Source organism: Hermetia illucens, chromosome 1 (assembly GCF_905115235.1).
Source record: "Hermetia illucens chromosome 1, iHerIll2.2.curated.20191125, whole genome shotgun sequence".
NCBI lineage: Eukaryota > Metazoa > Arthropoda > Insecta > Diptera > Stratiomyidae > Hermetia > Hermetia illucens.
Genome location: NC_051849.1, coordinates 195,798,263 through 195,825,438, shown reverse-complemented (window position 1 = coordinate 195,825,438; position 27,176 = coordinate 195,798,263). Strand labels below are relative to the sequence as shown.

General features: G+C 39.9%; 1 protein-coding gene across 6 annotated transcripts in view; it reads left to right on the top strand.

Annotated features, from left to right (window-relative positions):
* Nucleotides 1-26,077, top strand: part of LOC119646135 (transcription factor hamlet) — a 182,529-nt gene extending 156,452 nt beyond the window's left edge. For all 6 annotated transcript variants that reach the window (XM_038046487.1, XM_038046492.1, XM_038046491.1 and 3 more), the window contains 3 exons: nucleotides 9,390-9,546; nucleotides 20,323-21,261; nucleotides 23,509-26,077. In XM_038046487.1, the coding sequence (XP_037902415.1) occupies nucleotides 9,390-9,546; nucleotides 20,323-21,261; nucleotides 23,509-24,477 (2,065 nt within the window). In that variant the 3' untranslated portion in view covers nucleotides 24,478-26,077. The remainder of the gene's footprint in view (nucleotides 1-9,389; nucleotides 9,547-20,322; nucleotides 21,262-23,508) is intronic.
* Nucleotides 26,078-27,176: the final 1,099 nt, after the last annotated feature.

The following is a 27,176-nucleotide window of genomic DNA, read 5'->3' as shown; positions in this document are numbered from 1 at the left end:
AGAGCCAGTCAGAGGCAATGAATGATTTTCCGTCCCCACTATTCTCTCTATATTTGTAATAATTAGAGGTTTTCATACTCGGGAACTTTATTCTACGCGAGGACATTAATATCAGGTGGGTTTTGTTTGTTTTCTGAAGACAAACGGCTTGGATTGTTGACGCATCGATGGAACCCTCATTGTAATTATACATGTGGGACCTGGTTATACATGGGACATGAACATAATTCTGTTTTGTTTGAGCAATCTAAACTGATAATTCGAATGGAGCTCAACGAGCCTTTTTATGTCGTATAATGCAAGACAAAAATACGAATAATAACAGAGCACCGTGGTTCTGATTGTCATTTGAAGAGGTGATTGTTAGCAACTCCCCAGGTGTGGGTTTGTACGTGCTTGTCCCCACTAGGTGTTCGTTTCATGTTTATTGCGTTTAAACTAGCCCATCTGAATAGAATTATCGACTTTCATAGCGCTAATTAAACAGAGCAGGCAGAATTTTATATGTGGAATGCTAGAAGACACCATCTACCAATCTTTGTGTATTCCGTTCATTAGTAAACTATAATAATACTATGCGTGCATGCAAAAGAGCAACCTTCCTACTGCTTTTTATAATAATATTCTATGAAATTTTCGTATAAAGATACGAATATTTACGGTTCCTTTCTGAGTTGGTTGATATTTGAATTTCGATTGCTAAATTTCCACCTTCTAAATATTTATAAACGCATACCTGTCTCTACTTTCGGGGAGAACTATCAAACCTAACAATCACCCAAACATAAATATTTGCAAATGTGTTGCTAGATCAAAATCGAATTAAACTTCTAAAATGCCACCATAGTACTACCCGTTGGCACAAGTGTCAAGAAGTTAATTAGTAAAAATCCACCGAGGTCTAAGTAAAACGAACCATCGATTGCAAATTAACAGCATTGAAATTCTGCGCTCTGGTGTCCACTCATTTGAATATCGGCAATCTGTAAGTGATCCCGTCCCCAAAAGGCTCATTTACCTACGAATGTACGTATGTAAATGAAGCACCTTTTATCTACCACTTTATTGAGCTTTAACACCATGCCCATGAGCGCTGGGTCGTAATGCTCCTGAACGCTAAAGGTGGCGAAGCACTTATCTATTCCATCCAGATTCACGCCTCCGTAGCGATGGTGGAAGCGACTCTCTGAAAATTAGTCACAAATACGAAATGACATTTACACGGATAAAATGTTCTATATTTAGGTATTACAGATAAATGGAAAGTTTTGGAGAATAAGGACAAAATGGTATAAAGTTAAGGGTGTTTACTTGAGCCACAATGCTATGAAAATATAGTGGGATTATTTAGATTGAAAGGATTTTTAGATGCATGTATGAATGGATAATGGATAATTAAATGTCAGCAGATGGAAGTTCCTAAAAAAGATTATGCCGCGTTCAATAAAAGCTTTGTACCGTAGGGCCGAGGAAGTATGTCATGAAAGGATTATTGGTGTGTTCACTGCCACTAGCATGAGGGGGAGGAGACACAAAAAAACAAAATAATATGTACTTTCGTAATCATTGAACGGAATTAATATATGACGGTGCGATGGCCCAGGTAATTAAGACCCAACATCCCGATTCTCACGCCCGGGTTTGAACCCCGATTTCAGTCATTGATGTTGGTTTTTACCCTTCTGCCTCTCCTGTTTCTATATATCATGTTCCTAGTTTATTGTAGACCTTGAATCATCCAAATATTTTCAATGGAAAAATTATGGCAGTAAAAAAGATCACCTGCAACTATATTTCCTGCAAGAGGTCCATATTTCTGTCTTCATTAGAACCATGATATCAAATGGTAACCCCATTCAACTCTGAATTAGCAATTGGATCGAACTGGTAGGTTTATAACGATTGAAATGAGCACATATATTTTCAAATCTGCAAGATACTCCGGAAGCTGTCCTGAAATACCTAGCCCACGTAGGCAAGTAAATGACAATCATATATATACTTTTTGAAGTGAGTGGTAAGTTTTCCAACGTCATCATTTCAACACTTACCTTGTGAGAAAGATCAGATATGAAACCTTTTTAATCTGTGCCGCCCGACTTGGCGTACTTACAGAACCCAAATCGTGCCCAACCAGAGATTTTATGTAATACAACAAAAAAGTCCTCTGCCGAACAGATTATTTGCCGTTGCTGCCATGAATTTTTCTTGCTCTGGATTGTACTCTAGACCCTGACTTAATATAGTATTGCGATTTTTTCTTACGCAATGCTAGTAGAGATGCGCGAAATACCACTTTAATAGGTGATGTGATATCACATTACTTTTTATGAAGAGTGAAATTACAACGTAATTGATAGACCAGTAGCTTCCTCCAAACTCCAATCTTTATTGTTCTTTGGAGGTACAAAGCTAGCTTTGTATTGATGAAGGGGGCAAGTTGCTCTCGAAATATATATCTACAATGAAAAATAAAAATTTTAGTTTAGAGAAAGCTACTGGTCTATCAGTTTTAGGCTAGACTACAAATAGCAGACAATATCTAATCTCTCACAAAGTAATGTCACAAACACCACCTTTCTTTACCCAAATCATAGATTCACACGCGCTGGTCGGCATCGGGACTCGACAGTTGCCACCGCTACTTGCACTCGGAACAACGACGTACATTACATTATAGCTCGGTGATGTTTAGCTATGTACTGTATTGTGTTGTCATATCAATATTGATATTACAAAACATTATTTATCGTAAAAGTAATATCATCGCTTTTACTGAGTGATAATATGATGTTAAGTGATGTGTGGTGATGGTAACGTGATATTCCATTTTGAGGTGATATCACCTTTGTGACGTTATACACATCATACACTCATCCCTAGGTACATGTTATGAAAAATCCAGTGGTTTTTCATATCCATCGAATCCATTGGTATTACGTCAAATGACCTTTATACATACGATAACAAAGACAACTTGGACCCAAATTTAACACTCTCCAACAAAATGATGATTCCTTTTATTGAGGATTTTTTTTTAAATTGATTCCCTCTTATTATTCCTAAAATTTCACTACGCCTCAAATGTCTTGTATTGTTTTGGGCCTGGTAACAGTTTCGCAAAAGCCTCCAGTTTCATGGAAATATGCTTTTTATCGTTATGTTCCAGTTATTCGTTCGCAGAAAAAGACATATGCTTATGTGATTCGTACGTCCGTTAAAGACTAGTTTTCAGGCAGCTTTTATACACTCGGTTTGCTGCCAATAATTTTTATTGAGCGGAAATATGGAAGGTATATAGTTACCTTTACTGATTCTCCAAGAAGCGTGTGCGATGCCGAAGTTATTGCCCCGGTTTCTTGCTACTGGGACTGCTAGAAAACCTGGTGAGAGTATACACAACGATTGCGGATTGTTTAGTCAACTTCTACCTATCCCGTCAGTTTACTCTGCATTGATCTTAGATCGGTCCTAAATTCACAACTTCCTATCTTAAGATTTTAAATCTGCTCTTTAAAAGGTAGCTTATCTCCACCATCAGCACTCTATGGTTCAGAGATTGAAAGCTTCACTCCGATTTCTAGGGATGTTGACGCAGGGCTGCAACTAAATATCCCAAGCCTCTCCAGAATGTTATTAGTGCACCTGATCTGATGCATTTGGATATCATCCTTTCCTCTTTAGTTATCTGTTCCTAGATAATGTCTCGATTCTTCTAAGTCCCTTATCTTGAGCTTTTACCTTAACAAGGATTGCTTGAAATGACGAGAATATCAACGAATGATGATGGAAATCATTTAATTTTCTAGGACTTTCACTAAAAAACGCGGATCAACATTCATTGTAGAAACTCCGAAAATTATCCGTGTGGCGTGAAGAAGTCCATATAAGACCTTAGGGAAACATTGTTTGGTATCTCATTCAGCTTGCTCCTGACTTCTTTGATGATTTTTGATTTTATATCATTTTCGCCTCCAATAATCTCGCAGATCTCTCCTTGGTATTCGGGGATGTTCATTATTCCATCTAGGCAGGCCATTATTCTGTTAAGGGAAGTTGCACTGCGTCCTTAAAGAACTATTGTGCCCCTGATAGGCCATTGTCAGATATTGGGTATGCATATTTCTTCTACGATCAAACTCACTATTAGGCAGACTGACTTTATACGAACCGTTGGTTGGAAATCGGTTCTTGTACCTTACGAAAAACCACCTGCCACGATTGTGTCACTTTTTCGAGCTGACTGTTACTTCCATATTTAACGCCTAGAACTAACCTGCTCCTAACATCGTTATCATCCTTAGAATGACCCCTCACTTTTCGTGTCTTTTTGTCCACCTCTAGCGTTTAGTATAAGTAAAAAATTCCAACCTTACGATCTTTGAATGATGTTTCTAGTTTTATGTGAAATCCTCCTGAAATCTCGAGTGGCTTCTATATTGTGTTTCTTTGAAGATTTGTGTTTCTTTGAAGACTCTGTATTTGACGTGAGAAGGGATCAACCCAAATGATGAAGCGGAAAGTGAACAACGGCCTAATTTGCTGTTTCAAGCGAAGACGATCTTTGGCTTATTGTATCACCGGATTGGATAGATGGTTTCTAAGGCTCGCTTAGTTTAGTGTCTCTCGTTGTCTTGGATGTTAGAGGGGTTACGTATCTGTGGGATTTACGTAAGCACCTGTCCAGTGGACTTAATCCCATGGTCTTCTTAAGACATGGATTGATTTTGTGACGACAATCAGAGCCTCGCTGAGACAAGCACAACGGTACCAGTCTATACTGAGTGCGCGGCTCAGTTTATTCATACTGGTGGATGCAAGGCCTGCCAAAATCTCTACCGAACTTTGAATTATGGTACCCGTGTTGAACCGCAACACCACGTTTGAGGCCTGAAGTTCTCTTGTTTGCTTGAACGTAACTAAAAAAACCCCATGAAGCTCCCACAAGGGGGCCAATTGCAAACAACCGAGCTCAGTTCACATGCTCCCCGATTTCTCCTAAAACATGAGAATTCAGGGATTATCCCGGTTCCCATGGTACCAGTACACCCCTGGTAAGGTTTCGTGACCAAACCCACTTCAGATGCAGACTCGGGTCTGATCACGCTAATTGGGCCATGTAGCAATCGACTACTTCGACTACTGCATCACGGCTAGCAAACCTAAGTGAGTACAGCGTTTCCCGGTGCCAGCACGAGGATGTTCACCACAACCACTTGATTTTGGTTTGGCCGACAGGATTGTTGCTCGTCTTCCTCGCCGTCACCTTGAGCACCTATTAGAGAGGTTAGAGGAGATGCTGAGGTCTAGGCAGACGAATTGTTTCACATCCAATATGGGAGTGGTATTTAATTTTTGGACAGGTTTTTTTTTTCATGCTGGAGGTAATTTATGATGTCGTCTAAATTTTATTAGTGTTGACTTTATTTTGTTATATTGTTTGGAGATTTTCGGGATTCAGATTCAGACTTGATCGGGTACGATCTCCGCCGAGGAAGCGTAAATGAAGAAGTCATCGATATATTGGAGGTTTTTCATCGGGATGCATATGTGGCTTGGTTAAGGGATATCAGGTGTAAAAAGCGAAGGCTAGGTTGCGGAGAAGATAAGACCTGGTAAGATCCTTCCTAGGCCGGTGTATAAGAGACATACATGTTGCTGAATTTTAACTCGGCCTCTCTCTAGGAACCTGTGGACAAGCTTATAGAAGTACGGTAGAAGTAAAGGATACTGGCTAACTTATATTCAACAGCATATTTCCATATCAAGCCGAAATTCCTCCTTAGGTCAGAAGGATAGGCTATGAATCTTCCTAGAAAAGATTGGGTTTTATAATGAACAGGACATGTTCAACAGAGCAACTGGCATACCTGGTTGGGGAAACTCAGTCTGGCCAACTATTTGAGGTTCAAGATACCCTTAAACGCTCCGGAATTCGAATTGGCAATCCCAAATAAAAGAGTTTCTTGATCCGCCTGACTTCAACAAAAATTGTACATAATTTTCAATTTTTTTCACTTCTCAGACTTTGTTTTAGTATTGAATGTAAGTGACAGTTGTGTGGAAAAAGTTTTCGACATTCACCTAGCAGGCTAGTTAGCATTTTATTGTCTCTAACTATCACCTTGAATCTTAATTATAAAGCTCTAACCTATGCCTTAATTCTGACCTCTCAGTGAGATTAAATATAAAGATAAACTCGAAGGTGTTTAGTAGTTGGATAAATTCTGGAAATAAGATTCCTTGCTTTTAGAAAGAATCAAATTTATCAAGCTAACGATGTCTTTCTAGCTTGAATGTGGCATTAGTATTTATCACTCTCGTTATTGGGTATACACAAATTGTGCTAGAAAGCTTAAGCTATTTGCTGAAAGGAGTAAGTGCGCCTAAATCCAGACCCGCGGTGGAAATTATGCGGGCCCTTATTATCCCTTTTCTTCATTAAAATGTCCACTCTAGGCCCCCCAGAAAATTCCAGACTCCGGAGGAGTTTTTCCTTCTCAGATCCCCTCTTTTTATTGGTCAGTGAGTACTACTTTTAAGCTCCTGGTTACGGTACTAATTGTAGATCTCTCTTCATGGGGATCAGTAGCATTATAGATTCGGTACTATCAGTACTTAGAAAAGCGATCAATTATATGACTATGTATCTACTTGCAACTCCCCTGGTAAACATTAGGCTGTTGTGATGTCTGCTGAATTCGATATCCGTCTGCATGGAGGCGTAGCCTTTTGAAAAAATCGGAGAGGAAGAACGGTCTCCACATGGTCAATGGTGTTGCATATCAATCTTCATTGATGGGTCAATTATGAAGAGAAATTGAGCTCAGTGGTACTTTTAGAAACCCTCAAATCACACTAGTTCAACCACTGGAAAAAAGCAAATCCTTGCGGAGATACACATCTCTCTACGGTAAGTAAACCTAGTGGCATGCGAGAATACCATATCAAGCCAGTTGAGGTGAAACGGTCTCTAGGTTTTGCTTGAACTAGGCCAACTGGATGAAATTTGTTTTGTATGAGTGAGAGGTCAGCTGAGCAGCGATAGGTCGCTAAATGTCTGGCTCCTTTCGTGAGGAGTAAATGAAACCATAGTAGGGCTTTTTGTTTAGTGTTTAAGGGGTCCTAAGTCGGCATCTATTTGATGTCGGACTGGACCAAACAGAGAGCAACTTGCTCCCTCTTTTTTGGTCCATGGAACCCTTGTTTCGGTCTTAGCACCCAAGCTTAAAAAATAAGTGAAGTAGGCTTTACAGTTTCGTATCAGGCAACTAGTCAGACGGTGCTTCACCTCTACCCTGGGGGCAGCGTGACCGAAGCGGTTCGTAGATATTAAACGCTCCTTTATATTATTCGTAAAACACGACCAAAAGTTGCTTACAGTTGAAATATGTTGTTTAAGGATTGAGAGATCCTAGGTACGCGGCTACTTAATGATGGACTGGATCCTGGTACGAAACCGTAAAGCCATCTTAGCTTATCTTACCAGGGCCGGTAACATGAAACTGCTTCTTAAATGAGAGCTCGTGGGAACTTGGACGAAATTGGGATAGTGGAAGGGAAAGGAAAAGGAAAGGAAGGAGATAGTCCCGTGTTCCATATTCTGTTTCCATAGATTTAATTCGTTGTCTTTAGCTGTGTGGCCGATGATATTGAGGAAAAGCCGGTATCCTGGATTTTGAAGTTAGCCTAAATAGGACTCTCTGAACACAGATTGCCTCCCACCGGATAACGTCGGACAAAATTTATGTTGGAGAACATTTTCAAATCACAGAGTAAATTTAATTGTTGCACTCAAAAAAACCATTTGAAGTACAGTTTCACTCCCTTGACATTTGAAGTTATTAAAAATTCAAACCATCACAATAAAGCTCGCTTCCAGTGCATAAACAAAAAATTCCACCTACCCCCTTTCACTAGAAAAGGAATACGCCAGATGACACATGTACAATGAATAACTGAAAATCTGAATAATAACATGCATTCACCACGTACCTACCCATCATATCTATTAGATTTCCCAATAGTTTATAGCAACACAACAAAAAACCTTGAATCAAAACACGCAAATGTGATGATGATTGCCTGTCTCATTAATAATGAATCGAACACATAAAGAAGTGTCCCGGACGTGGCGTTTGTGGTGGCATTCACGATATAATTAGGCCTGTGGGGTGAAATGCAAACGTAAGTGTCTCTGACATCCACCTCTTCTACCAAATAGGATATGTTCCAAGTCATGTAGTCATCCTTGACGATTGGACATGGGCTCGATAAAAGGCTGGCGTCCGACAGGCGTTGTGCTTGCTGTCATCGCGATAAATCCTCGGAAACCATCAAGTGACGCCTCCCCTCATTTGTATATGATTGCCTACCTATGAATATTGACAGTCCTTTCGTTTGGACTGAGAGGGTCAACTTTTCGTGATGCATAATCAATGGCCCACATAAACATTAAGTAACCTTCTTTTCAAGAGGGTTCAATTATTGATATTAATAGAAAGAATCCCGTTTATGTGGCTGGGAGCCGGAAAAGGTGTTCGAATATATTTGTAGGTTTTCGGAAAAGTAGTGTGTGACCATTGCTTATAAGAGTTGTCGGCCAGTTAACTTCGAATTGAGTGGGGATGGCAACGTGGTTGAAGTTGACTTCGTAGTAACGAATTTTCATTAGATTATTTGATAAACTGAATGCTTCATGTAATTCAATCTTTCAAATCCGTCCCAACCATTAAATCTAAACCAGTAGCGGAAAAAGTCCTTGGAACTTTCTAAACGTTGACGGTAACTCAACACACAGCAACCCATCTCTCAATAGCGTTTTTCAAAAGTCAACCTCAGCAAGTCAAACATAAAATATTGAACCTCGTACTTTGTTAATTATCATCAACGTGTCGCCGTGGGAAATCTATCAGGTGCAGGGAGAAAATCAAGCTTGACCACGCGGCTAACTATAATTGCAACCTCCTGTTGGGCATTGGGATGTGCTATGTGTGCGCATTACCATTAAATTGGTACACCTTCAATGGCATTGGTGTCCACCTTCGGGAGGGAAATAATACAAACATTAAGCGAGGACGAAGCCCATCTCCTCCGTGCCACCGAATTTTCCAGTGTATTCTTGTCACTTGGCAGGAGGACGAACAAGACGGGCCTTTTTGTAAAAGTCCTCTTTTCATAAATTATTGATAAGCGTTTTTGTGATTATCGGCTGCGTAATAGGCCGTTTTGGGAACATGTACGTCGGAGACAATTGGTCGGTATGTCCTGGGTCTAGGATGGTAGGTTTCCATTGATTTGATTGAATATAGATTTGGTACCTGTAAATATGTAGTTACTCGCATGAAGGTAGATATGTATCTAATGACGTTATGTCTTTGAAATTTCAGTTTGGACGATCACCTAATAGCAGCACATCATTATCCAAAGGACGCGTTCAAGTGCGAGTTATGTCCGAAGGCTTTTTGCTATAGACCGACACTATTGCGACATCGGGCTCTTGTGCATGGTGAATTGAGAAAGTATCCCTGTGAAAACTGTACAAAGGTGAGTGTGATTTGTGAAAAGTTTTAGATAATATTATATAAACGTCAAACGAAATATGGACAGAATCTTTCAATTGTGCTTGTAATCTTACTTTTTGTTAAAATTTAATGCAACGCTGCAATTTAAGTTTCGGATTTGGGGACTATTAAATGCTATAATTTCGACCAGTTTTTAATAATTTTCAATACCATCAATCCTGTGAATGCCTTAATTTTATAATTTTGAAACCAAGGAATGTTTTTGAATAAAAAGTGCAATAGCTACATATATCGATATGAATAAATTAAACTTTTTTAAACCTCCTTTTCCGGCCATTTCTCCCATTTTGTGGCCAGAGAATTTATTCGCAAATTTACATTCCCAGAGCGTGTGAAAACATATCCATTTCGCACAGCTTTGAAAGGCTCTACAGAAGGCAGATTTTAATTTATCTGATTTTTGGTCTGGGCAATGTGTCTAGGAAATGATTTGAGACCCATTTACAGTAAAGTGACGTCTCCTTATATAGAAATATCCCCTTTTTGGTTAGCACCAGTATAGGCTTAAAATTTAGCTTTTCAGAATTTTTTGTGTCAGGCGAAGGGGGAATGAAAAGGCTTTTCAAATAAAATTGAAATTATTATACATTACTGAAAACTAGTGACCTATGTCAGGGGGTGCTGCCGCGAAGAACGGAGAAAAGTCTGTTTTCCTAATGAAACACAGATCGTGGAAGAAGTTATGTCCTAAGTTGACTTTTGTCAACTAAAAGACGGGGCCCTACTTGGTCTTTACGCTCTTCTCGGTACATCAGCTAGAGCAAAAATTCCCTTGAAGTTTGCCAAGGAAAACCAAATGTAACCTAAATGTCACAAACATTATCAAAATCGGCAGGGGAACAACTTTGGTGATTCAAGGGCTTTTATGATATCCTGAGTTCCTGTTTGAAATAAAGCTCACCTTTGAAGCTATCACTTTACCTTGGTATTTCGCAGTCTATGTTGAATATTTTCATGATAACTGACCGGTTGGTTCACAAAACTGAAGAAATTTAATCAGTCTAGGTATACATTACTTAAGCTTTAGCCGATGAGCCCTGGAATCCTGAATCCTGCCAAATACTTCAGCACATAGCATTGGTATACTTTAATACAAAGTGCCTGACAAAGATGACAAAGATCAAATATATCGTTTTAGCCTCAAAATAAGCATTCCCTCCTAGTAGTTCCGACCAAGAGAAAAACGAACATGGGTAACGATAACATACTTCTACCAGAAAGCATGAAACTTGGTACGTATTGCTGGTAACAATGTGTGGTCTCTATAAGCCACTACAGGCATTACAGAAATTGATTATACGTTTCAGCTCTTTTCGCGACTTTCCAGAAAGATTGCGATCGTCCTCAAGTCTTCTGTGCCATCGAAGCAAGCAGATTAGAAAATTATCTGAGTAAAAGGGACAAAATAATAGTAGACCGGCGGTGATACAGAGAGAGAAAATAAAAGATAGCAGCTAGGAACTGAAGTTCCGTCCCAAGATGGCAAGAAGAAAGAACAGTATTGGTACATTGCCTTGAAAGTAAAAACGCTGGCGAGAAGGATAATTCAGATTTCATAATAATAGGACTACAAAAGTTGAAGATCCAGCAAAGGAATATAACGTACAACTCTTGTGAGAAGTAACACAACTACTCTCAACTAAAAATTTAGGGTGCACTCTACTCACTCAAGGCAATAAATGGCCGTTGGCCAACAACCTTTCGGGACCAAATGAAATGAATCTGACAGTAGCCTAGAAAGTCATAACATCACCAAAATAATAATAGTAGCATAGGCCTTACGACACCATTTATAAACTAAGAACCAAAAGGCGAAAGGAAATGGCGAAACCTCAGTCCGGTGACCGAAAGGCCACGACCCCTCTTTGTACATATTTTAAGCATCGAGTCATTCATCAAACTAGAGTGAGGGTCCTACTACTTGCAAGAATGTGAATCGATCGAAGCTATATAATGGTGATTTGGCCAAAATGTCCCTACGGAACTGAGGATCCAACTAAAGATATCCATCCTACCTCATTCTGTTACCAATATTATTGGATATAAACTCAACACCCGGTACTTCTGATGGCGGCGACTCACCATCTGCTTCAAGTCAAGGAGGATTTGGTCTTCCTGTAACAAGTCTTGATCGGAAGAACTTATGTCATCATCATCAACGGCGCAACAACCGAATTCTCTCATGACAGTGTACAATTTTACCCTGGCTATGCTATCATAGGCGGCTTTAAAGTCGATGAAGAGATGGTGCAACTGGTGTCCATATTCCAACAGTTTTTCCATCGCTTGCCACAGAGAGAAAATCTGATCTGTTGCTGATTTGCCTGAAGTGAAGCCTCTTTGGTTTAGGCCAATGATGTTCTGGGCGTATGGGGCTATACGGCCTAGCAAGATAGAGGAGAATATCTTATAGATGGTACTCAGCAACGTAATACCTCTATAATTGGTGCACTGTGTGATATCTCCCGTTTTATGTATGAGAGAAAGATCTCACGTGGAGGTGGAGATAGTGTTTGGTAGTAGAGCTGTTGGTGTTGGTTCAGTAGGCGTTTCGCAGGTTTTATGCTCCATCGTGGGTACCAATCCACGTTTCGCCCTGGGACCTATACTACCCTTTGACCGCCGGCTTTGGTTTTGTGTAAAAGAAAACTTTATTAGAATTTATTCGACGTCTGCCTGTAAGTCCCCTGTTTGTGGGTCTGCCTGTCACACCTGATTTACTCGGAAACGGCTAAACCAATTGTCACGAAATTTAATGAGAAGGTGTGGTCCTTTTATATATGGCAAGTGGCGCCATTTTGTGTTGAGTTTGAGGGGGGCTCCTCATACATGTGGAAGGGGGTGTACATTTTCTTTCACCAAATATGGTCCTGTGGGGTATCAAATGAAAGGGCTCAGTTAGTAATTTCCGAACGTGCTAATATTTTTGATACTTGATGAAACATAAGAGTGCAAGGGCTCAAAATGTGTACACAAAAAAGTTTAATAGGTCTCGTTCTCAGAACCTATCCTACCGAAATATCTGAAAAAAAAAACGCAACGATACATCCACCCGAAATCTAGGCCTCAAAATCCATCCAATTATGATATCTGCCTAAATAGAGTTAATAGTAGTATATTACCATATTTTAGAAATGTACCCGGAAATCCTCTTATCCTATAGTTACAGTTATAAGCAACAACAAAATGTATAATCTTGGAAAGTTTGATCAAAATCCAACTATTATTAACAACGTTATAGAAGGTCAAAATCGTGAGTCTTAAGAGTGAAAAAGAAGTGTGTCAGTGTGGCCAGTAGAATGCTGTTTATCATATTAGCATAGCTAACGGCAGGTCTCCGGGCTTCTATCTTCCGACTCTCAGTTTCTCGGGATTACCTTCCTCTTTGTCTCGAGTTTGGGTTTCTTTGGAGCATTCGCCTCTTGTGGGCTGACCTCTGTAGCTCCCCGTTTTGTAGGCTTCGATGCTAAAGGGACGTCTTGAACCTTCTCAAAGAATTCCTCTTGTTAAAGGCCTTCCTTCTCTCCTTTTTAACGTCTGATGTGTCAGTTTGTGTGCGTTTTTTTGTTATTCCCTTTTGAGGCTTTATGTAAAACAAAACCTTATTAAAATCGGTTTATTATCTGTCTGTGTTTTTTTTTTTGTTGACTGGAGCAAATCCATCATGAATATGCATCTGAAATCTAGGACACGTACGCCGGACTCTTAACGACTAAAATCTCCCATATTTTCTCCACATCATCTCCGCGGGACCACCGTTTTGGCAATGGTTTCGTGGGGCTGTTCAGTTCTTAGCTGTTCACTCTAAATGCTGCTTTCGTTTTGTGCGACGGTAATTGCAGTAGATTCTCTTCTATGCCTCCGCAGCGCTTCTGCTTCTTTTAGCTGCTGGTGGATCCGTTTCACCGTTGCAACTACCGCGTCCCATGTTGTATTAGATTGCACCATGTACCTTATCAGGTTTTCAATCGTTAAACGGGTATTTAGCTCTGTTTCAATTTTTCTCTTTCAGGTTTTAACCCTTAGGCAGGTGAAGGAAACGTGTTTTGCATCTTCGGCTACACGTCTGGGATAAGCCTGTATGTCCACCGGCAATTCATCGCCTGGTCCCATGCTGTTTGCCATACAGGCAATGATTTCATACGCTCACTGTGTTTCTTTAGGTTGGCTTCTTGTTTCTCGTACAAACGACTTGCTCCATCATCATCAACGGCGCAACAACCGGAATCCGTTCTGGAGCTGCGTAACAAGGAACTGCAGACATCCATGTTTTGCGCCAAGGTCCACCAATTCGATATCCCTAAAAGCTGTCTGGCGTCCTCGCTTACGCCATCATCCCATCTCAGGCAGGGTCTGCCCAGTCTTCCTACCATATAGACTTATGGACTTTTCGGGCTGGATCATCCTCATTCATACGGATTAAGTGATCCGCCCACCGTAACCTATTGTGCCGGATTTTATCCACAACCTGATGGTCATGGTATCGTTCATAGATTTGGTCGTTATGTAGACTACGGAATCGTCCATCCTCATGTAAGGGGCCAAAAATTCTTCCGAGGATTCTTCTCTCGATCACGGCCAAGGGTTCGCAATTTTTCTTGGTAAGAACCCAGGTCTCCGAGGAATACATAAGGACTATCAAGATCATTTTCTTGTACAGTAAGAGCTTTGACATTATGGTGAGACGTTTCGAGCGGAACACGTTTTGTATGAGGAAATAGGCTCTGTTGGCTGCGAACAACCTTAATTAATATTTACGATGATATTCCCTACGCTTCCTTTGTAAGTATAAAGGGCCATATCGATGACAATTTACAATTGAACTCACTGAGTCATTACGAACCTTCATGTTCATTGCAGATTCTGGCCTGTTGAAGGTCACCACTTTTCTATCCTGTTTACAAAGTAGAGAAGGCACGGCATGATTTGCATGATCTTTACGGCAAACACTATGTATTCCTGAGTCCGCTTCGCGGAGTTTGGTGGAGATGTTGGTGAGCAGGGATGGCTATCGTAAAAATTAGACAATTCAGGCCAATTAGGGATGGTTATTTGGGGTTACTCATCAGACTGAAATAATGCTGGAGATGTTTAGCGGTTGTAATGGTCACTTCTTTTGTGTTCTTATTTTTGCTCGGAAAGTCATTCATTGTTAATATAAGCTATTTGGCAGTTTAGGTTTGAATTGGTTGAGCTTTGGCCGATGCGTCCTGACTTGAGTAATATTTATTGACATTTTTGTCGGCCTTGTTCTGAAATGCTTTCAGTCTGTATGTGAACTTTGAGCAGATTTGGTGAACTCAAAGGCATTCCTAGTTCCATTCGAACTTACCCCCCCCAGCAAATGGTGAAGCGGGTGATGAAATTTCTTCACGTTTAGGCTCAACCCGTTGGAAGCGTAACTATACAGCTGGCGTGATTGGGGCATCAATGATAATCTCAAATCTAAAATCCACTGCAGTGGTTGCGAGTGCTAGCCGGCTACCAAAGCAATGAACGCCGCATTGGGGTATTGAAAACATTGTGGCGATGAAGACATTCGCACCCGATGTAGACATCGCGGAGAAAGTGCGGACGACGTACCTTTGGCGATGAAAACTCACTACCTAAATTTGGCTTGAACATCGAAGTCGATGGGGAATGATCCAAAAGCCGAGTAAATGGCAATGTATTTATATAGTGGATGCTATGTTGAGAATCTCTCGACTTTATCCGAGCTAAGATAACAATGAGATCCATGAGCGGTACCATGACCGTCTGGTTGTGGATAAAATCCGGCTCAACGGATTGCGGTGGGTGGGTCACCTTATCTGCATGGGTGAGGATGATCCAGCTCGGGAAGTCTATAAACGCAACATCTATGGTAGAAAAAGAAGATGAGGCAGATCCTGCCTGAGATGGAACGGTTGCCTAGGCCAGGACGCCAGACAGCTCTCAGGGATATCGAATTGGTGGACCTGGCAGCAAAACCGGGATGTTTGGAGTTTCCTACTAAGGTAGATTTAGACCGGTTATCACTTGTTGCACCGTTGATGATGATGGTATTGAGAGAAGACTTGAAGAAGAAAATCTTTGCAATTTTTTGAGAAGTGTCTATGGGTCTACGTTCGGTGTTTTCCATATCAACCGAAAATCTTTCTCAGTTGGTGTCGCTCAATGCCACTTCCGATTGTCCTTCGATTTTGTTCCCATTGCGTATCAAATTTTTGTATTCCCTAATGCTTACATAGCCGTCACCGCCTTTATTCAAAACAAATAACCTCAAACCTTTTTACTTCTCCCCTTGTCAAAAAGTTTGATAATCACGTGAAAGAGAAGGAATTAATATGGAAGCGCTCCCTTTGCACAAGGATTCGTCCCTTGTCGATGGGTGGAGCTGCATATAGCGGACGGTGGTCTTAAATCGTTAACATTAACGGCTTTTTCGATTTCTTGGATAGCTTTTTTCTCTCCTGGTTGACGATAGTTATCTTGGATTTGAAGCATCTCCCACCTCCTTAGTCCATTATAGGGTTCCTAAGGCGTTGTGCCTTTTCAGTCTATTTTAACTGTCAAGCGAAGTTGTTAGTATTAAATGGCAAACTATATTAACAGCTAGTGGTATGTAGCTACATATTTTTTAAGCCAATTGAACAAAACGTTCCTGATGTGGATGTCAAATGTCACGGGTACTCAGAAGGCTGACAGATTTGTTTATTAGAAGTCTGTTCTCTATATCTATCACGTAGACAAAATCTAGGTGGTGGTTTCCGCTACTGGCAGCCAATATCAGGAGGCGGTCAAGACAGGACCACAACACAGATGCAGCTACTCGGTTTTCTCTGACTCAAGACATATTTCCCCAATCGGACAACTTCTTGAATTTTTATTTCGTCCTTGACAGAAGACATCGCACTGAGTAGATGGTGTCCATGGCCTTCTAAAATTTGTTTTGTTCTTCCTCCAAACGGTATTTATATCCATGAAATTTGTGTAAAACAAAACCTTATTAAAATTGGTTTACTGTCTGTCTGACTTTTTTTTTGCCAATGGAAGGTGGAAAGCTTCAAAAGCTACCGCAGGCTCCTGCCGCACTGTTATGTGGGACTCTTACCTACTAAAACCACCTCCTTCTCGTTTCACTCTCCCCGCGGGACTCCCATTTGGTATTACGTCGCGGGGCTGGATCAGAATTTATTCTGGGCTCATGTTAATATTCATGTTTCTCTCGCGCTCATTCTTTCGGATGACATTTTCCTGCCTAAGCTTCTTTCCGATGGCTGTAATCACTTTTTCGACTTCGGTTCATATCCCCTTTGCTTACACCACAAGTTCCATTATATTTTCGGGTGTAAAATGCCCCCCGGTCTTTTGGGCTTCGAATCTGGGGCAATGAAAAAAGACGTATTCTGCGTCCTCTGCAATATTTGGGTACTTTGGGCAATATGGCGAATCATTACATCCAAATCGATACAGATATGCTCGATAGCCTCCGTGTCCACTCAAGAGTTGAGTTAGGTCGAAACCTACTTCGCCGTGGGGTCGCTCGATTCATTTCCAGATATCCCATATGATTTTGTGAGTCCAGCGGTTTTTTTCTGACTCGTCCCACTTCTCTTGCCATTCTGCGACAGTTTCAGTTCATGCGAATTTTCGCCGACGGGCAGGAGATTCTGCGGTGAGGTAGGTTCGATCGTAAAGTCGTTGTATTTCTTTCGCCAGGTTCTCAATCGGGACTATTCCTGCTATCACATAAGCTGCGTCATTGAATATTGTGCTGTAAGCGCAGCATGTTTGGAGTACACTTATGCGATACGCAGCTTCGCTGTCTGTCTATCCGTCTGTCTGTCTGTCTATCTGTCTATCCGTTCGTCACACGCATTTTTCTCAGGAACGGTTGTAGCGATTGACACCAAATTTGGTAGAAAGGTAGGAGCTGTGAACGCTCACACATACAGTGAAGGGGAGGGGGGGCATATAGTCATGTGAGGTATCGAATTAAAGGTCTCGGTTAGTATTTTTCGAAGCCGGTCTTAATTTTGACATTTGTTAGAAAGGTGGGGAGTGCGGGGAGTTGAAAGCGAACACTTCTTTAAGGGGGCCATTCTCAGAAACTACTCAACTGAAAAATCTGAAAAAAATCAGGAGGCTACTAGTATATGGTGCCTGGCCTCCGAAATATCTTCCATATCGATATCTGATCAAATAAAGTTAATGATGGTATATTGCTATAATTTTTAGTAATTGGCTGCAAAATCCCCCTTAAGTGCATCCTAGCACCACGAATTTATTTATGTAAGCTATAATATAGAGCATGATCTTTTGGTAGACTAAAGGTAGATAGGTGTGGCGAGTTTTTTCCCTTAAAAATTGGGGGCCGGGGGGATTATTGTGGTTGGATTTCCGGTAACTCATATTAGGCGCTTACATTCTTTATTTCAAGAGTGAATCTATTTTGGTTGGTGATGATTTTCTAGTTCGGTTTGTCTTCTTGTCTACAATTTGCAGTCACACTATCCAACTTTCGCCTGAATAGTATCGAATACGTGTTTCTTGCATAAAAGAAACTGAATCATGGCTGACATTATATGAGTGAAGAAATGCTGGCTCCTTTTTAATTTCGCGTATTTCTCAGACCCAAAAAGTCATCATGTTTATTTTCTTTTCTTTCCTATTTTACCGTGAATATTTCAATAGATCTAATGTCACTTGCAACTCTTCTAAATGTAACAAGTCTCAGCATATTTCCCTTGAATACCTCCATTGTATATAATACACTCTCAAGGGGCGTTAACCATTCTTAGATTTTTTTATTAATACAAAATTTACTGAAAAAAGTGAATGCAAGGTTTTGCACTCTTATTATTTGTATTATGACAATCCCATCACACCGAAACATTGCACAATTCCAGATTAGTGGTTATAGGTATGCACCTGGCCTCCTACTCTGCACTTATGGCAATTTGTGAAATTGTTTCTCTAGTGTTTTGAAATAATCCTCTTATACGTTGGACAAGCATAACAAATAAACGGTAATGCCACGAGAATGATTGTACATACCACGTGCCTTGCCCCATATTTTTAACGGACTACTGAAGTATCTGAAGACCATCCAATTCTTTAATCTATGCCGGTGGTAAGTTTGAGCCGTGGTCAAATGGGCGAATAATAGACACTCGTTAAAATTTGTTAGTAGTCCATGAGTATGGATAGTGCATAGCGCGTGGATGACGCACTGTTACAAGAAGTGTTGTCGAATTGGTAAAGTTTTTATGAGTGGTCTTTTTATGAGGCAGTTACCTTTCTTTCGAAGAGCTGACATGTTGGAGCTCTTCACAGTCTAATCCATCAAATATTGGCGTCAAAATCACACTAACTACGCGTGTCTTTAAATTAGGGAATGTGGGCCTATTTCGTGGAAAAAATTTTTTATAAATCTGCAGACCTCCTACGCCAACAACCCCATCGTTAAGTGCATGTAATAAAAATTTTAAAAGTAACGCTAATACTGTACGGCCTTCCGATAAAAATCTGAAGTAGTTGTTGTTTTTTTTTCTTCTCTCAATTGCTCAGCATGCTTTCGATTTCCTTTGATTAAATCTACCCGTTTCGCGTCATCTGAAAACCTAATTGTGAAAAACATATTCAAGTTAGTTAAGGTAGTCACTGGTGGCTGGTCCCGGTTGTAGGTAAATGACGCTGGTGAGGGTTTACCATCATATTGACTTTGAGAGTCGTCATGGTAGGCTCGATCGAATCCGCCGAATTCTTCTTTAATACCCGGGACCATGAGTTGACTACTGATGAACGAGGCATTGTATTGCCGATGGCAATTTACTTCCGAACTGGAGCAATGATCATCGATCTTATGCCCACCTCAATGAAATATGTACGTTTTTGAGATAGTGTAATAAAATCTTGAGAGGTCCATGTGATGGGTTGAAGTGTCTCAAGAGCAGTGGACCACCAATTGGGTTTAGCGATATCTTCTTTGATTTTGAAGCGCTTTCGATATGTAACAGGGCCAGGCTGCGGAGCTAAATAAAGAGAGGCCGAAAAACATAATTGGGGCCTAACTAAGGATCTGCTTCGATGGAGTCCAAGCTGGATTTTGAAGGTATCTGGGTTGATTGGATCAAGTTCAAGCTGATCGAAAAGTTTTCGGGGCACTGCTCTAGGCGTTGCTTCAGCACTACTATTTACCATTGTTGTCTTTCTTTTGCCTTAAATTATCTAACATATAAATCATGTTAGAGATCCATATTTCGCGGGCGCGCATACTGTACTGAACCAAAAACATTTTTATGTCATAAGTTTCGCTTTCGTTGCTATCGTGGTTGTAATGTTTTTTTTTTTTTTTGCCAAAACGAGACAAGAAGAAAAAAATCAAGAAAACATTGAAACTTTGTTTTTGGTAAAGGGGGAATGGGGATAATCTTGACAATGATCTCTGTGCGTCAAGAAAACAAGTTCGACGCGTCGTAAAAATCAATGCATGATTATTAGTACGACCATTAGTACAGTGAGATATAGGAAGGAATAGTAGTAAATGCGGGGACATTTCTTGTGCAATAATCAACGGTTTGCTCTCATTGCAGTACTTAGCGGGGTCTGGTTGAGGCGTGAACTTGGAATGTTATAATAATATAATTTCTATCGCCCTCGGTTGATGTAGTCGTTTTTTAGTTGTCTGAATTTCGTTTGACGTTAGACATAGCATAGTGATATTGAGCTTTTAATTAAATTTTAAATATTGTAGGCGTTTTGTGATCCATCGATTCTACAGCGTCACATACGGGCGCATCACGTTGGCGCCAGAAGTCACGCATGTCCTGAATGCGGTAAGACGTTCGCGACTTCGTCGGGATTGAAGCAACATACGCACATCCATTCCTCGGTTAAACCATTCCAGTGTGAAGTGTGTTTTAAAGCCTATACGCAATTTTCAAATTTGTGCCGTCATAAACGTATGCATGCCGATTGTCGAAACCAGATAAAGTGTCAAAAGTGCGGACAGAGTTTCAGTACAACAACTTCACTAGTTAAACATAAGCGTTTCTGTGATTCTACATCGACTGCATCCTATCCACATCAAAGTTTACACCAACAAATCCATTCGCAACACCAACAGCAACCCTCATCACAAGGACTAACCCCACGTATCCCGGACGCAATGACAACTCCACCGAATCCGTTTTTGATGTTCCCTAATCCGGCGCAATTTTTCTCACCCCGATTTCATCCATACAATAGATTTCACTGTATGTTCCCGCCTAGTCCTGCTCAAGCTCCTGCCTTTCCAATGCTATTTCCAAAACCAAACTTGGAAATGCCACTATCAACAGCTACCAGTGCTGTTGATAACGGCAGGATGAGCTCATCACCTGTGAGAATACCTTTAGGTGGACATTATAGCTCGAGAAATTCCACCAATGACGATGCTAAATTTGGTAGTCATCACAGGACATCGTTATCATCCAGGTCTTTGAATAGTATTCACCACGGTTCTAACAAAAATAACAACAGTAGCACCGACAGGAAATCTGAACTTCTATCTCCAAGAAGTAGACATTCACGCAGTCCTGAAGAGTTGTCATTAAGCGCTAGAATGGACACAAAAGGTCATACTTCTTCACATGATACAGATAGTGAAAGCTTCATCGATGTAAAGGAAGAAAGGAGTACACCTGATGATAAGGTAAGCCGATTTTACCTTTTATATATTTAGTTAGAAATCTGACTTTGTTAAAAATTCGTACTCAGTTTTATTTGGGGGAAGGATTATGGGCTAAAGGAGTAAAACTTTGCGAGGCTATTTTGAAATTAATAATTTTTTCTAAGGATTCAATGAAACGAAAAGGTGGTTTTTTGATTAGGGATAACCCTATTGTATTTATTTGCAAATATCGATATTTCGGGAGCCAGTTGCTCCCTTCCGTAGTGTAAGCATAAGCATAAGCACTTCTCCTTATCAAAAAACAATCTTTTCGTTTCATTGAAGCATTGTGGACAACAGAAAAGTTCAATATTACAAACCATACATTTTCCTGATGAGCATTTACTGGACCTGAATATTTTATACCTTCGAGTTAAAATTTCAACAATATGTCTCTTCGTTGAGTATTATCCTTTCAATCCGATAAGGCTTGGAAAAGTTCACGCAAAATACATAGTTTTGCCAAAATTATTTGAAATATTACTGAAGGGGAAGACCTTATGTGAGGTAAACCTTTCTTGTTCAAAGGCTCGGTAAATTAAATCCACTTTTTGACCTCCAATTTCGAAAGTAATTCGTTCCGTCATATTTAGATCAATTAAAAACCAGGCGACCATCTTAACAACAATTTCTAGATTTATCCGAACTGGATTGGCGGATTAAATTCGGATTAAAAATGCAAAGGAATTGTTGACAGTTTTGTCGTCATGGCAAAGAGGATCTCTTAGGTGCTGCCTCACCTCTGTCATACAAAGCAGCGTAATCAAATGCGGCTATAGGGGCTCTTGGCTCTTAATGTATTAATTTGAAACCCCGACATGGCTATGAATTATGTCAAGGGAAATGCCGTCTGTTTAGACCTTAGCTGACCCGAGCTTAGACAACAACTTATTGTTTCAGGATTGAAAGGTTCTTGATGTGGATCGCACTTATTTAGAGGAGCAGCTGACTCATTCCTTGTAGTGCACGGACCAATCCTTTAGGCAACTAACTAGTAATTGACACCACAACTAACCCACTTTTTTTAAAAATTGCGGAAAGTTTCGTCGTCAGGTCAAAACTAATTCTCCAGACGCTGAATCAATTTTACTAAAGTTCAACGTAATAAAATAATGAAATAATGAAAAGCAGCCTCTGAGTAGTGAGTAGCCTCTGCCCTGGAAAGAGGCCGAAAAGCTGTCATCGACTGACATTTTTTTACTGCATATCTTAGTTATTTTTGGCTCAAACTATTTTAAAAAGTTTCTGTTTGGGTGCTAAGCCCTAAACGAGGGGTCCGTGGACCAAGAAAAGAGGGAGTTCCCCATTTCGTCCAGTCCGGGATCAAGTTGATACGGACTTAGGACCTCACAATTCTCAAAAATACACGGTATTAACCCGTCGAAGGTCGTAACTAGAGTTATCCAACTGCGGGACGTGTAGCGACTCCAATTTTTATCTGGTACCAAAAGATTTTATTTTATATTACTAACTTATGCATTCATATTCCTGGCAAACTTTTAGAGAATTATAACTCAAAATTTCATAATAATCGGTTCATAACTTTCGAGGTTAAGATTCCCGCAAATGTGGAAAAAGTCAGTTTGAAAATTCGCCCCTCCGATATGAAGATATTTCTTCCTCTTAATTACTTAATTACAAGTAAAATACTCTTAGAATGAACGGAATTGCACTAGTGGAAGGGGCTGACGTCAAGTGGTTATAAATACGCTACTTACATAGTGTTACAGGATTATGAAAGGACATAAAGCAACTCCTTCATGGCCGTTCGAACCAGAGCCTGTACCGAATTATCGCTCGGTTTAAGGCTCATAAAATCTAGAGGAACACGAATTTTCCTTGGAAATTTTGGTAGCATATTCTTGGATAGCTAAGTTAACGATTTCAATCATATTCTGAAAATCGCCTAATGTGGCTTCCCTCCTTAAATCACTATGACCTATTTTCTATGCGTTGCATAACACATAATGCGCATCGCTCACGTTTCTCATATCATGGATACTTTAAAAAAATGCCAGTGCTTTCAAGAAGCGATCTTATAATTTTTAATGGTAATTTTTTGCATATTTGTCAAAAAAAAATCAAAAGGGAAAATTTCATAATTTACCACGAATTCAAAAGACTTAGGTCAGTAACCTCATTTGAAACAAAAGATTTAAGCCAGTAACTTGATAATTCATATGTGTAGATCTCGCATTTAATTGTACATTTCTTTCATTTTTCTTTCAGAAACATATTAACGTTACATCCCCATCGCCGGAACAACAGCCCACCAGCGAACAACCCCTCGATCTTTCGCTTGCTCACAAAAGAAAATCAATAAGTGATCCTAAAACCCCAGAGCTCGTGGAAAAACGTGATCGCACCCCACAATCATCATCTTGTCAGGCAAGCCCATCGCCATCAGTGACTCCCGGACCGACTCCATCGCCATCTCCCCCAGGACCGTCTGTAGTGTATCCCACCCCCAACTATCCAATGCTTCTAGATGCAATCTATCAACCACCGGGTGGACTTAGTGCAGCACTCCAACCATTTCCTTTTTTAGGACCTATGGGCGGGCGGCCAAATTTTGACCATGCCGCCGTCTTACGTCGCAATGGCCACCACTTCCCGCCCAAATCTTTTCACGAGAGTTTAATAGCGAGCGGTCTTACTAGTGGAATGGTTGGTGCAGGCGTCGGTGTGGGCAAACTTAAGGATCGATATACCTGTAAGTTTTGTGGAAAAGTTTTTCCGCGCTCGGCTAACCTTACACGACATTTACGCACGCATACAGGCGAGCAGCCATATAAGTGCAAGTATTGTGAGCGGTCGTTTAGCATCTCCAGTAATCTGCAACGTCATGTGCGCAATATTCACAACAAGGAACGACCTTTTAGGTGTAACCTTTGTGATCGCTGCTTCGGACAGCAAACCAACCTCGATCGTCATCTGCGTAAACATGAGGCGGATGCAAGTGGATTAGGTTTAGGTGTAGGGGATTCCCCAAGCTCTAATGAAGCGGACCGAGATGACGCTTATTTCGACGAGATCCGGTCATTCATGGGCAAAGTGACCTATAATGGAATATACACTCCGGTCAGTCTGCGCGGTGCGGACAATGAAGCTGAAGACGGAAGTGATGTCGACAATGACGTCATAAATGAAAAGGAACCACTTAACAACAATGATTCAGCTATCGAGATTTCGACGTAGAACAGAATCGAAAGAACTAAATCGGAACCATTTCAAATATTAGCTGGGCTGCACATTCTTGCCTTGGAGCAGAATTAGCTTTCTCTAGAGTTAGCATTCAGTGGCACCAAAGCGATTCAGGCTCATAGCTTGCACTAGAAAAAATCAATCAAATGAAGACTAGTCTTGCCAGATTTTAAAACACCTCGAACCACGTTCAAAACTTGCATGGTTTTAAGGCATGTTTTACTAACTCATCAAATTGAATTCCTTATGCAGAACCAAACAAAGATATTAACCCCATCATCAACTTCAAACTACACCAACGAATTCCTAAGTCTATTTCTGATAGTCACCAATAGTAGTCCAATAGTAAATGAGTATCTATAAAACTCCAGAAATTATAGATTCAACCTATTCTGGTAGTTCAGAAAATCCCACAGAAAAGAAACTAGTCCACTTTTGAGATTGGTATATTGATCAATCACTCATATGACTAGTCTACAGTTAGTAGATCCTAAATCTTTTGTAAATAAATAATCTTTCGAGCACCGACGGCTTTATATAATTTCGAATTTTCTATCTTTTGTACATACCGTTTTAATTTGTAAATCGACGTTCAACACTTCAGTTCGAAACAGGCGTTAAGGCTCACGTTGTCAGACGAAACGGAAGGAAATTAGTTAACAATCTTAAGATATGTAGATATAATATAATAAACTTGCCACTTCGTAGAGGACCTTATCGAAAAGTACTTAAATCAATTAAAAACAATAAAAAAAAATCATGTATTCATAAATACACAAATACTAAATGAAAAAAATAAAGCAAAATGAATTAGTTTTTAGTGGTCTGTTTTAGGTACAAATTTTTTAAATTGGTGATATAAACTTACAGTTTTAAATGCATAAACGATTTAATATTATTATAGTAAAACGTAATTTGTAAATTTTTGCTGTTAACCAAAGTTTAAAGTAGTAGGACCTTAAGGAAAGTCTTTTTGAAAAAAAAAAAACAAAACAAAAATCTGATTGTAGGTAATATTTTTGAGTCACCCCCCATTGAAACTGTTTTGATTTCAATGAAATGTAAAAAGATAAAAACGAAATTAAGATAATAAGAACGATAAAATATCATAAATATTAGTGAAATAATTTTCCGGGCTAACCTATCAAAATTTCGAAGATACGAATTAGTTTTAAGTAAAAAGATATATCTATAATCTTATGTTGCAAAAAAATTTTCCGCTTTACTAGAAAATTAAATTTATTTTCGGTTAGACAAATGAGTGCATAGATTTTATTTTCAGTTCTTTTCTTTCTTTTGTTTTTCATTTTGTAGCCAGGAAACGAAGAATGACATATGGAATGTATTTAAATTGTACTTAATGAAGTTCATATAAAATGTTTTCATGTTTATTATTATCGCATTTTTTGTTTAATCCTTAAGATTTTGCACTGATTTTTCTTTTATTATTTTTTTTAGTAATATTATTTCGCACGATTTGTAATAAGAACCAAACTTATAAATATTATACAAGAATCAATCGAATTGAGAGGCAATTTTTCCAAATGAATGCAAACGAACTTGTTGCACTTTATCACAATCTTCATCTCTTGGATTTTATTGACTATTAATGAAAAAATAAATTATTAAAAAAATGAATAAGAAAAAAACTGTTTGGTATTATTTTACTCTCTTTATACTGACTCAAACAATGAACCAGTTTTTGGTCTCGATGCAAAACAGCAGACCCAGATTTATAGGTCCTTCTCAAAATGAAACCAGCTCCTAATATGGTACTGGAGTGCAAGCGGCGTCAGCTAACATAAACTGAAATTAGGATACTTCCTGTTTGACAAAACAATCGATATAACACTCATATCCGAAACCTCTCACTCACAAAAAAAATTTCCAAATTGATCGGTATTGCATTATCTTCTAGGAAATTACAGTAAAGAAGTGGGTTAGTGAGATAACCCCCTGCTTCCACCGGTCGAGCTCTATCTTCTTTGCAACGAGAATTACCTGAACGTAATTAGCAACACGGCTCCACCTGCCAGCGCATTTCAGCGTACCTTTCCAATCTTGTGGAGATAAGACTGAAAACCTCCATGACCACTTAATAATAATAATAATAATCGTTGGCGCAACAATCCATATTGGATCAGGGCCTTGAAGTGTGTTAGAGCACTTCATTCAAGACCGTAACGGTACACTAGGAGGCAATGTGGTCAGCATTGCGCTCGCCCGAGATTATTACCCTGATTTGACTCAGGTACTCATTTACAGCTGAGTCGACTGGTATCCGACGTCAAATCACGATGCAAATTCCACTGCCACCAGTGAGATTTGAACCGCGACCTTCCGTATGACAGCCTAGTGCTCTAACCACTGAGCTATCCGGACACTTACTTAATAATGGGTTACAGAAATAGTCAGTCTCACCATACTTGCGATTCAGCCAAGCTCCGAAGTTGTCAACGAGCCGCGTAGTTCATCTGCCTCTAGTTTCATTTTGCCAAAAGAGTTGCCACTCATCTAGGGTGCGTTGACCTTCTTCACGAGCAACCACTTCTGTTGGGTCTTCTCCCTTGCGTTTATATGTCGCTTGACGCTTCTTAGTAAGAAGGGCAACAGGGATCACTCCCACGGTACGCAGACGCCACCCGCAAAGATCCCCGCCTCTGTATTTGTGCGAAACGCTTATGATATACCAC